The sequence below is a fragment of the Trachurus trachurus genome (genome assembly GCF_905171665.1).
Source record: "Trachurus trachurus genome assembly, chromosome: 4".
In the NCBI taxonomy this organism is placed as follows: domain Eukaryota; kingdom Metazoa; phylum Chordata; class Actinopteri; order Carangiformes; family Carangidae; genus Trachurus; species Trachurus trachurus.
Window position 1 is genome coordinate 3115072 of NC_139898.1, and position 12276 is coordinate 3127347.

At 44.4% G+C, this 12276-nt stretch overlaps 2 protein-coding genes across 5 annotated transcripts in view; one reads left to right on the forward strand and one right to left on the reverse strand.

Annotated features, from left to right (window-relative positions):
• Window positions 1–5411, forward strand: part of palld (palladin, cytoskeletal associated protein) — a 66472-nt gene extending 61061 nt beyond the window's left edge. For all 4 annotated transcript variants that reach the window (XM_083970758.1, XM_083970759.1, XM_083970760.1 and 1 more), the window contains 4 exons: window positions 1191–1398; window positions 2017–2182; window positions 2277–2410; window positions 3667–5411. In XM_083970758.1, the coding sequence (XP_083826884.1) occupies window positions 1191–1398; window positions 2017–2182; window positions 2277–2410; window positions 3667–3827 (669 nt within the window). In that variant the 3' untranslated portion in view covers window positions 3828–5411. The remainder of the gene's footprint in view (window positions 1–1190; window positions 1399–2016; window positions 2183–2276; window positions 2411–3666) is intronic.
• Window positions 5412–6424: 1013 nt separating this feature from the next.
• Window positions 6425–11922, reverse strand: cbr4 (carbonyl reductase 4). The gene is made up of 6 exons (XM_083969691.1): window positions 11797–11922; window positions 11115–11263; window positions 9986–10106; window positions 9734–9870; window positions 8331–8465; window positions 6425–7446 (listed from the first exon to the last, which is right to left on the reverse strand). The coding sequence occupies exons 2-6, from the start codon at window positions 11257–11259 to the stop codon at window positions 7265–7267; spliced, it is 720 nt and encodes a 239-aa protein (XP_083825817.1). The 5' UTR covers window positions 11260–11263; window positions 11797–11922; the 3' UTR covers window positions 6425–7264.
• Between the last annotated feature and the right edge of the window lie 354 nt (window positions 11923–12276).

The following is a 12276-nucleotide window of genomic DNA, read 5'->3' on the forward strand; positions in this document are numbered from 1 at the left end:
GTGGATGAGTTGTCAGAGTGTTTTTTACCTCGACCCTTCAGCTGTGTTACTGGAAGTGAGGTCTGCTGAGATAACAGTTCAGAAACCCATGACACCCAAAACTCGTAGCTTCGCGCCCTCAAACCTCGCTGCTATTCTTTTGATAAAGCAAAGAGATGGCTCAGAATAACTGAGACATGACCGGAGAGGAAAATGCCTGCACCAAAGAGCATATGTTAATCATAGTAATAGAGAAGGCCATTTCAGATCCGCCCTTTAATTCAGCGTCTGCGTTGCTTTCAGGGAGGCTCCGTGTCAGCGTTGCCAAACATTTGGATCCTGGTTTCTTTAGGGAATTAAAAAAAAAAACTAGTGGAGACGAGATGTTTCATCACTTCCTCGCGTTATGAATGGCTCACGGCCGTCGAGGAGAATACGCCGGTGTCACATTTCAAGGCTTAAATGGGATCGGGTTTTTCTACAATTATTTCCCCCCCCTGCACCCGCCCCCAACACTTGTGCTCATTTTCTGCCTGCCTGCAGCCTGCAGCACTCAGAAACTCTTTGAAAACTGGTACATGTAATAAAATAAAACAGACCCACAATTAACTCACTATAAAAAAGGCAGGTTTTTTTTTATGCGTGTCAGAAATAAACCGAGAGCCTCCATTCCTCCTGAGCCCTTAATGTCAAGGATATTTATAGCAAATATTTATTTCCAGATCATTTGTGTGTTTCCAAACTTTCCATGCTCAAAATGCCCCGACTTCTAAAAGCGGACTGGGTCGCTTCCAGAAATACTTCTCACTGCTCCGTCTGCGCTCCTGTGTGATATCTGTGAATATATGCATGACGTGACGTCCATGGTGATATGCATCCAGGTGGGCCGGGCGCAGCGCGGCGCGGCAGGTGTTTCCTGCAGAGACGGATCTTTTCTCTGCAGTTTATTCCCATGACAAAGAGCGCCGGCGACCCGGCTCCTTCAGACTAACACAGCACAGACAGATTAACCAAACACTGGTGTTTTCATACTCCCCAACAAACACACACACACTGCACCCACAGGGACACGCACGCAGCTAATATGCTCAGTCTCTCCAACAAAAACAAGCTCTGACTCCACAAACACACAAGGCTCCTTCTCAGCATTCACACACTCGGTCAGTTTTTTTTTTTTTTTAATGTCGCTGTGTTCTCCTGGCCGCCTGCAGGTGAGCGGTCTGCCCACTCCAGACCTCATCTGGCAGCTGAACGGACAGACCATCCGCCCCGACTCCGCCCATAAGATGCTGGTGAGGGAAAACGGTGTGCACTCATTGGTCATCGAGCCCGTGACCAGCCGCGACGCCGGCATCTACACCTGCATCGCCAGCAACAGAGCCGGCCAGAACTCCTTCAACCTGGAGCTCATTGTTGCAGGTAAAGAGCAGATACAACATGAAGACATATGGTAGCCAGTTAGACTTAGACTTAGAGATACTTCATTGATCTCAAGGGAAATTCAAGTATCCAGTAGCAGCACCGATATATATTTAATATAAAGACATAAAAAGCAATATAGCAACACAGAGAAAAGAAAATATACAAAAGTATAAAATATACACAATGTACATCCATATATTGTGAATAAAATAGGATGTACATAGTATATATTTTTTTAAATATTTTTGTATATTTTCTTTTCTCTGTGTTATATTGTATTGTCCTTGTAGTTAACAAACATACTTTTACATCATTCTTTCTCAAGTTGGACAGGTTTTGCAGGCAGTGATGATATAGATTGATTTAGTAAACTTGTCCACATTCAGACACAGACCTCAGGTCAGATCATGGTCTCTGGTGAGGAGTCTTTATCTAACAGAGCACCGCTTGGAAACTGACAGGGTCAAACTGAGCTGTCAAACATGACTGACAGTGCAGGAGTTGGCTGTTAGATAGTGAAGAAATCTATAGCTAAAGGAAAAGTACATAGTCAGTGTGTGTGTCTGTCAGAGGAGGTGTGTATGAGAGCAGCTCAGTAACACACTGTCTCCACAGCCAAAGAGATGCACAAGGCCCCTTCGTTTGTGGAGAAGCTGCAGAACACGACCGTGGCCGAGGGTCATCCCGTGCGTCTGGAGTGTCGCGTCACGGGAGTTCCCTACCCGCAGATCTTCTGGAAAAGGGAGAACGAGTCTTTCACTCACAACACAGACAGAATCAGGTAAAAGCTGCAGCTCAAAGAGTCGTTTTAACGCTGCACTCAGCTCCACTGTATTCATAGCATTCACTTCCTCTGTGTCAATGTTCTGTCCCAGCATGCACCAGGACAACTGTGGCTACCTGTGTATGATCATCCAGCCGGCCATGAAGGAGGACGCCGGCTGGTACACGGTGTCGGCCAAGAACGACGCGGGCATTGTGTCCAGCACTGCACGCCTCGACGTCCACGGTAAGTTTCCACCGGCGACCTCCTCCTGGCTCCTCATTGGACCGATCCACTTCACTTCCTGTCTCCACGTAACATTTCAACATTTTAAAACTGCAAAATATAGAGACACAGATAAAATGTCTTAATGGTGGCAACGTTTTGTTGCTGTGACCTTCTTCAGGCAAAAATAACATTTTAATATAAATACTGTATACAAGCAAAAGATTATAGAAAAGCACAAGATTATAGATAAGTAAACAATTGTCACCCCATGTCAGGAGCATACAGATTCATACATCATCATACATTATAAAACCATAAGAGCCTTTAAAACATAAGTTAAAGGGATAGTAGCATTTTTTTAAAGTGGGGTTGTATGATCTCCAAATAGCCCCTAAGTACTTTAATTGCAGTAGAAGACTCTCTGCACTCCTCCCGTTAGCAACGCCAGCCCATAGCCCTGCCCAGAGATTTACAACATACAGTGTTGTGAACAGACCCAAAGAAACGCCTATTATCGCGGCCTAAAAGAGGTTTTACCTGAGAAAAAAATACACAGTTCCATTGTTCACTTTAATATACATTTTTCCAGCCCTTCAAAGTGCAGGAAAAACACAGTTTTTAGTTGGACCTAACCAACTGCTGATCGGCGGGCGCTAACACTGGGTGGAGGGATACGTGAGTTGGTTAGGTCCAAATAAAAACTGCGTTTTTCCTGCACTTTGAAGGGCTGGAAAAAATATATATTATAGCGAACAATGGAACTGTGTATTTTTTTCCTCTTTTAGGCCGCGAAAATAGGCCGTTTCTTTGGGTCTGTTCACAACACTGTATGTTGTAAATCTCTGGGCAGGGCTATGGGTTGGCGTTGCTAACGGGAGGAGTGCAGAGAGTCTTCTACTGCAATTAAAGTACTTACGGGCTATTTGTAGATCATACAACCCCCCTTTAAAAAAATGCTACTATCCCTTTAAGCCATTGTCTGATGGACCTAAACTGGTAGAGGACATCCGAAGTCGGATCTGGATATATAGAAAAGAAAAATATGCAGGCAATAAAATATATACAAACACCCTAGATAGTTAATCTCAACAGTAAAGGCAGACCAGAAGATATCAACAAATACCAAAGCACTTGTAATCAATATAAGGTCAGGAATACCTAGATGGGCCTAGAGATTTGACGCCAGTATTTAGGAAAATCTGTGAAGTTGATGTGTAGATGAAAAATTAAATAAATTCATGAGGATTTTACAACAGTCTCTGCTCCGTCCTCAGCTCCGTGGCAGCAGCCCAACCTCCCCAAGCCCAAGAAGGTGCGTCCCTCCACCAGCCGCTACGCCGCACTGACAGAGAGAGGCCTGGACGTGAAGGCCGCCTTCTTCCCCGACTCCAGCCCGCTGCCGCCCGGCGGCCTGGTGGAAAGCGACGACCTGTAGAGGCCACAGGCGAGAGAGAGGACTGTGACGTCACCCCACAAAAAAAAAAAAAACCCCGAGAGCTGCCCTCACTCCCTGCACTTCCTGAGAGAGAGAGAGATACTTTGACGGCAAAAGGAGGGAGTTGGGGGAGGTGATGGGGGGTGCAGAATATAAACCTTGTCCACCATCATTGTGAAGTGCAGATACAGAACTCAGTGGGCAGAGTGAGCCGGTGCAGCGGTGGTTTCTTATGCTTTTATAGTATGATACCAACCATTATATTACAGAATTCTTCGAGCTTCATTTTATCAACTGGACCTGGAAAGTGATTGAAGTGTTCACGGCGAGAAAAAGAGCATCTGAGGAACTGGTTCTGTTCTGCAGAGCGTCTCCTGTTCAAGTGCCTCTTGTTTCTGTAAAGCTATATTAAAAAAAAGCAGGTTGAAAAGTGAAATGAAACATAGAATTACTATGCATGTTCAAGTGGTGCCATTTGCAATACACAGAGTAATACTGTACCTATGAGTAGCAGCACTCTACACACTGTGTGGAGACTTAAAGAGACTGAATGATTCAAAGCAGCGCGGCTTTGATGAAGGAGATCACATGTTGTTATGTGGGCTGATATCTGATCATAGGAGCACAGTCTCAGCTTATTAGCTTACAGATATTGGACAAGGCCGGGCCTTACAAACAGTATGTTTAGATTTTTTTTTTTTTTTAGGGAACAGAAGTTTAGAGGTTTAGAGAAAGAAGAAAGATTTCACATGGATGAGATTTGTTTGTTTGTGATGCAGCTGAGCTCAAGAGTTTGGATCAAACAGGAAGAGAGAGAAGGACAAAAGCAGGTTTGTGTAGAGGACGTCAGCTTTAACGTGGTCAGAGGGATGTGGACGACGGCAGCGGCAGCGGTGATGTAGAAAAATGGAGAATACGGAAAACTTTTGGTGATGGCCGTTCTTTTTTTGGTGATGTTTTTTTTTTCTTCTTCTTTTTTGATGGTTTATTTTACAAGTGTGAATTGAACTGTTCTCACTGGAGAGAGGGTGCTGTGAAAGGTTTCAATGTAATTTGTCACACACGTCACAGATTGTCCACTTTATTTTTGTATGGAAAAAAACAAAAAAAAAAGCGATTTACTTTCCCATCAGTCTCGACATAACTTATATCAGCAGCCTTTCTGTTCACTGATAATACAACTTTCTGTATCATGAAGTTTTATAAATATATTTACTGCCTTAAATCACTTTTAGGCTTAATGCAAACACAGTTTCTCTGCATGTTATTTTTGGACACTTGTACGGTGCCAAACAACTTTTACCAGAATGTACAAAAACACTATTTTTTTCCCCCAGTGTAGAGGGACAGCAAACGCTCTTCAGCTGCTGAAAAGTAAAAGCAAGGTATATTTATATCTACTATTTTTGTCACCTCTGTAATGCTATACAAAGTGGGCGTCTTTTTCCTGTGTCTGTTTCGGAGCTTTTGCATCAGCTGACAGTTACTGTGTTTGCACATTTCTATGCCAATCAATGCCTGTATATGGATTGCTCTCCTGATATTATTTTAGGTTATGAAAGTTAATAAAAACCTCCTCAGACAGCGTGAGATGTTTTTGTAGCCTGGCAAGCGAACGCCAAAAAACACACCATCAGTCACCGAGGAGAGACCCTGCCTGCAAAGAACGCTAATGAGAGACTTAAAGGTCCAAACAGTGACATCTAGCATTCTGATTATATTATTTATCTATTAAATAAATATATTGTTTATTTATGAACGTGAAACTCTTGAAACACATTGGCTGGATTTTCCATTCTGTACAAACATGGCAGCGCAAGATGGCGACACTCTCTAAGCAAGACCCTCACTATGGTTGTGGCTAGATGGCGTACATGAGCTGCAGGAAGCCAACGCCCTAGAAAACATGCAATCTTTACTTAGCTGTGCCTAAACCCAACCAATGGCTTCACTTACTTTTTGCTTTTTGTTTCCTATTTTACACCTGGACATGTCAGTTTTACTAAACTTAACCAGTCGGGAGTTCTCGACGAGATTTGGAAAGATTCTGTGTCACTTCCTGCAGCTCTAGCCACAACCCATCACTATATTGTGATGGGTTGTCCTAGAAATGTTACGCCCTAGAACTTTGTTGGCCCAGAGGGGCATAACAATGGACCCACCAATGACCCCACACTAAACACAAAGACACTAAATTAACTAAAAGAAGATTTAATCCTCGACATACAGATAACACAAACAAAATCAAACAAAAGCCAAGATGGGAGGCAGGCAACTATATGTATATATACATATAGTGATGGGTTGTGGCTAGAGCTGCAGGAAGTGACACAGAATCTTTCCAAATCTCGTTGAGAACTCCCGACTGGTTAAGTTTAGTAAATATAAAATAAGAATTATAGGGCTATGAAAACCAAAGGGATTTTTGTTTTATAGCAATTATACACTTATACAATAAAGAGTTCATTTGCAAAAGCAGAAAAAAAAAGAGCTGATGCTTTTATTCTTTGCATAGTGTTGTGTCAATAAAGCTTTTGAGATACGTCTATTTTGTTACGTCTCATCTCCTTGGTCAAAGCTACGCAACTTTGGTTTGACTGATGTCACCTGGTGTAAATATCTGCTTTTGAAAATGAACTCTTCAAATATTCATTGGTAGTATATTCAGATTTTGCCAATAAACCTTGACAAATATTACACACTGGACCTTTAATGTCACCCAGTCCTTTAATAGGAAATATAATGTTCAGGATGGAAGTGCACACACAAGACAGAGAGAGAGAGGGTGAGCAATCAGAGTTGGAGTGGTGGTTGTGACATTAATGGATGGTAACAGCAGGTTTCAGTGAAAGCAACAAGCAACATGGCATTTCACATCTCATCGCCCAGCGTGACAGTCACCTCCAACCTCATCCATCCACACTGCAGAGCAGAGCTGTAACCAGACACTCACAACATTCCCCCTGCTAAAAATACCCCTCCACCTCCACCACTGCCTCTAATTTCCTCCAGCTGCAGCCCCGACGTGCCCGACCCCTCCGCCGGCCCCTGCAGAGGTGGGCTCCGGGAGTGGAGGGGGTGGGGGGGCTGTGAGGGGTCTCCCGTGGGAGATCAGTTGTACAGTCATGGAAAAAAGACAGAGAGCGTTAAATCAACTGATCAAATTTAGGAGCTGGGGTCAGTGAGGTCTGGACTGCAGACAGCGTGGAGTCAGCGGCGTTTAGTCACCATGACGCCCGTCCGTCACACGCCAGGCCACGCCCCCCCGAGGGCGGACGCTGGACGGTGACTCAGCAGAAAGGCCGAGTGACCCTGCTGCAGATGTAGGGAGCTGCCTGAGTTTGTGTTTCACTAACGTGGGCCACGGAGCGGCGTTCACACTCGAGTCAAGAGTTCACTTCTGTCAGTCAGACGTCCTCCAGGAGTCCACCAGGCCGCTACATGAGCAGCTGCAGGCCTCCGTCCACCACCAGCACCTGTCCCGTCACGTAGGGCGACTGCAGGAGGAAGAGGGCAGCCTGGGCCGCCTCCTCCGGCTCGCCAAACCTCCCCAGCGGGATGGAGCGCACCGCCGCATCCTCCTCCTTCAGCCCTGCGGTCATGTCGGTGCGGATAAATCCTGGACACAAGAAAAAGACCATTAAAACTAAACTAAACTAAAACTCTGAAATATCAGCAGAACTTTGGGAGGAGGCACTGTCTCGTGTCCATTGTTGTTCTATTAACTCACGTTACAGGTTAATTACTGAATTAACCTGTAACCTGTACTGACAAGGTGCTGCACAGGTTGCATTATTCCAAAACAAAGCTAAATCGTATTTTTCCATCTGTGTCCCCTGTATGTGATAAGTGTAATATTGCTGAGGGCTCACTAGCGCATCTTTTCTGGTTCTGTCCTAAGTTGCACAATTTTTGGTCAGCTATATTTGAACATTTGTCAAAAGCCTACTCTAGAGCCATTCAGCCTAACCATGAGCTGGCCTTCTGATCTTCTGCATGACACTCAGGTCGCCCTGCACCTAGGGATGGTGGTGGCCAAGAAACTTATTCTCTTAACTTGGATGTCTACCACTCCTCCCACCTTCGCTCACTGGCTCAGCGAGATGTTATCGGTTAATCAAATGGAAAGACTGCACCTGCACAAACCCAATGAACAGAACAGATTAGAGAGAATTTGGGGACCCTTCCTGGCCCAATGTCAGGTGTGATAACTGACTCAACCTTTCACATGGTACTTGCTTTACTTTAACAACTGCAACTATGTTTTTTTTCTGTAAGTCTATTTATGTAAAAGGTAAATTTACGAATGTCTGGCAGCCCCTTTTTTCTTTTTCTTTTTTCTTTTCATCTGTTTTCTTTTATGTTTGACTGTTCCTTTACTGTGGTATGTTTTGTACAGTTTTGTAAAGTTAAAAACTGTAAATAAAGTATTAAAAAAAAAAAAAACTACAAGTACGATGACAGAGGAGACGGGACGACGAATGAGCCAGCAGAGAGACGAACCTGGAGCCAGCAGGTTGACTCTGACGTTACGTGAAGCCACTTCTTTGGCTAAGGAGCGTGTGAAACCCTCCAGACCAGCTTTACTGGCGCTGTACACACACTGACCAGCGTTGCCCCTCAGGCCCACCACAGAGCCTGCAGACAGGAAGCAGAAAACCATCAAGACAGGAACACTTCAAAATAAAACACACATGAAGTAATTATGCAGCTGTTTTAACACACATGGTTTAGTATTGACATTAAAGCAGAAGTAAGTGGAATGTTTGTAGTCTTAAATAGTTGTATCTTCCGACAGCAATCACTTCTATAGAGTGTTTGGTCTGAAACACGGGTCTGTCAGTCACTCTGCTCTGCTGTAAGCCGAGGAGAAAACTTTCCTTGTATCCTACAACCTTTATCCAATGAGGAGAGAGAACGGCATAAAGGGGCGGTCCTCTCTGTGTGTGCAGCCAAGGGATGCGCGTGAATGTGGTGACGTAGGGACGAGGGCGGGGACTGCTAACTCCATTGGCTGACAGGAAGTTCGCCAAAACCACCGGATCGCTTACTTCTGCTTTAAAGGTCCAGTGTGTAATATTTGTCAAGGTTTATTGGCAAAATCGGAATATACTGCCAATGAATATATTTGTATAAGTGTATAATTGCTATAAAATAAAATCTGTTTGGTTTTAATAGCCTTATAATTCTTCTTTTATATAGTAATGCTAGATGTCACTGTTTTCCCCTCATTTTACACACTGGATCTTTAAAACCACACTAAAAGCTCACAGACTGATGGATGTGCTTTAACTATCTGTTAGTCAGCCACTGGTTTTAATTGAATTTACTGAGACTTGAAACTCTCTGTGGATAAACGCCCTTCACACTGAATGTGTATCATCCTGGTTTGATTTAGTATTTGACAAACAACCTGTGAGATCTCAGGTATCAACATCAAACACCTGTGGTTCTGCGGTGAATAATTGTAAAGTGTAGACAGAGGCTCCAGTCTGGCCCTCTACAGTGACAAGAGTAGCAGTGATGTACAGCGCCACCCAGTGACCACTGAGAACATTAGAAAAACTTTATTGTCCCGCCAAGGCAGGAAATTCATCTTTGGTCTCACTTATAGACAGAACAGACAGAACACAAACGCTTGCCAGCAAGACTTACATGAGACAAAACAAAGTCAACAGCGGTGACATCACATACAGATAGTAAAAATAAAAAATAAAATAAAATCCCCTTTACTGTGTCTTGTTTATTATGTAGATGGCATTGGGGATAAAGGAGCCCTTGTATATCTTTTTCTTTGCTAGAGGAACTCTACAACGCCGCCTGAGGGAAGTTGTTCAAATTCACTGGACATAAAGCTCATCACAGCTGCCACAGACAGACACAGACACAGACAGTACAGACAGTACCTATATTAACGATGGCAGCTCCCTGGGTGTGCAGCATGCTGCGCAGCGCCGCCCTGCAGGTCAGCATGGTGCCCAGCAGGTTGGTGTGGAGCAGAGACACCATGTCCTCCGGCCTGGTCCTCAGTAACAGAGCATCCCTGGACACAGAGGGTTGTTCAGTGTGTGTGTGTGTGTGTGTGTGTGTGTGTGTGTGTGTGTGTGTTCAGTGCAGAGAGATAATGAGCAGAGCCTCTGTCCCAGGTGTGTGCTCACCTGTTGACACCTGCTGCGTTCACCAGGTAGGAGATGTTTCCACAGGTTTTGTGGATGGTCTCAAAGGTTTTCTGCACCTCTTCCTCTTTGGAGACGTCACAGCTGAAAGACACATGGTCACCTGCAGAGCACACACACACACACACAGAGGCAGTGTGAGAGAGTGTGTTAATGGTCAAAGTTCACAAACTGTTGCTCTACAGTTCTTTTATATCACAAGACACCGTGTGTTTTCATTTGTGTTCTGTGTGTGTGTACTTGTACAGCTATAAATGTGAGGACCAGTTTGAGTTTTAGACCATCAGAGTGAGGATATTTTGGCCGGTCCTCACTTTCTCAGGCCCCTTCCAAGGGCTGTTTGAGGGTTAAGACTTTATAATAACTAGGTTATTATAATTAGGTTTAAGTTAGGTTAAAGGGATAGTAGCATTTTTTTTTAAAGTGGGGTTGTATGATGTACAAATAGCCCCTAAGTACTTTAATTGCAGTAGAAGACTCTCTGCACTCCTCCCGTTAGCAACGCCAGCCCATAGCCCTGCCCAGAGATTTACAACATACAGTGTTGTGAACAGACCCAAAGAAACGGCCTATTTTCGCAGCCTAAAAGAGGTTTTACCTGAAAAAAAATACACAGTTCCATTGTTCGCTATAATATAATTTTTGCTGCTGATCGGCGGGCGCTAACCCTGGGCGGAGAGGGATACGTGAGTTGGTTAGGTCCAAATAAAAACTGTGTTTTTCCTGCACTTTGTCAGTCACTCTGCTCTGCTGTAAGCCGAGGGGAAAACGTTCCTTGTATCCTACAACCTTTATCCAATGAGGAGAGAGAACGGCATAAAGGGGCGGTCCTCTCTGTGTGTGCAGCCAAGGGATGCGCGTGAATGTGGTGACGTAGGGATGAGGGCGGGGACTGCTAACTCCATCGACTGACAAGAAGTTAGCCAAAACCACCGGATCGCTTACTTCTGCTTTAATGTTAGGGTAAGAGGCTAGGGAAAACACTATGTCAATGAGTATCCTCACAAAGATACAGTAGCCATACAAACATGTGTGCGTGTGTGTTTGTGTGTGTGTGTGTGTGTGTGTGTGTGTGTGTGTGTGTGTGTGTGTGTGTGTGTGTGTACTCCACCTCCATGTAGAGACGCCACAGTGTCCTGGGCAGTGTCTTTGTCCCTGGAGACCACAGCTACCCTGCAGCCCCTCTCTGCCAGCAGGCGGGACACGGCCCTCCCAATGCCCCTGGAGCCCCCACACACCACAGCCAGCCTGGACATGACCCTGCAGCACAGACCACACACCACAGACCACCACGCACTTCCTGTCAGACAGCTGTAGGCTACTGTACAAAATGACTTTCATATAATGTAGCCTAGATTTATATTTAGTCACGAAAAAAATCATAGTAACACAACAGCTGGCTCTGAGCTACAGGAGATTAGAGTTGTGGTACAATTATTATTATTGATCTATTAAATAATTCTATTGTTTATTTATGAACGTGAAACTCTTGAAACGTATATTTATTATAAGGCTATTATAAAATCCAAACAGATTTTATTTTCTAGCGATAATACACTTATATTTTCATGGGTGTTGTGTTGTGAGTTTCTGCAGCTCATGTGTTGTCATATTGATGCAGCTGTTGTCTGTATTTGTAGTGTGTTTGTGTCTTTGCATGTGTTTTCTTCAGCTGCAGTGTGTTGAGCTCTATGAGACACAGTGACGTTGTCATTTAAAGTTGTGTATCCACAGTGTCCGTCACGTGCAGCTGCTGCAGATGGCCCTTGTCAGTTCACACGGTTAACACCTACCTGACCTCAGATCAGCATGTTCCGTCGGACGAGTCTCTGCTCCTCTGTCACCGAGTTTATTCACTGAGAAACGGCTCAATATCACAGGAGCTGCTGCTGCTGGGCGCCGCCATGTTTCTGTCCCTCCTGCTGCTGCTGCTGCTGCTGCTGCTGCGTCACTGTACGGTGGCCGGTAGGTGGCGCAGTGAACACACACACACAGTGCAGCGCAGTGCAGCTGTGCGTTGGGACAGCAGCCAAAGTGAATGTTCCTGTTTGTCTCAGAGTTTCTCTGTAAATGTTCCCACGTTGTTTAAACCAAGTAGACAAGTTAAACTTTAAAGATTCACTCATGTTTTTGTTGTTGTTTTAAATTAACAATCTAATCACATCAGATTAATTCAGAAAAGCTGAAGAAGAAAAAAGAAATTGAAGTGATAATTTGAACGGCCAAGAACACCCAAACTGACAGAGAGATAGAGCAGGGGCCCCTAGGCTACT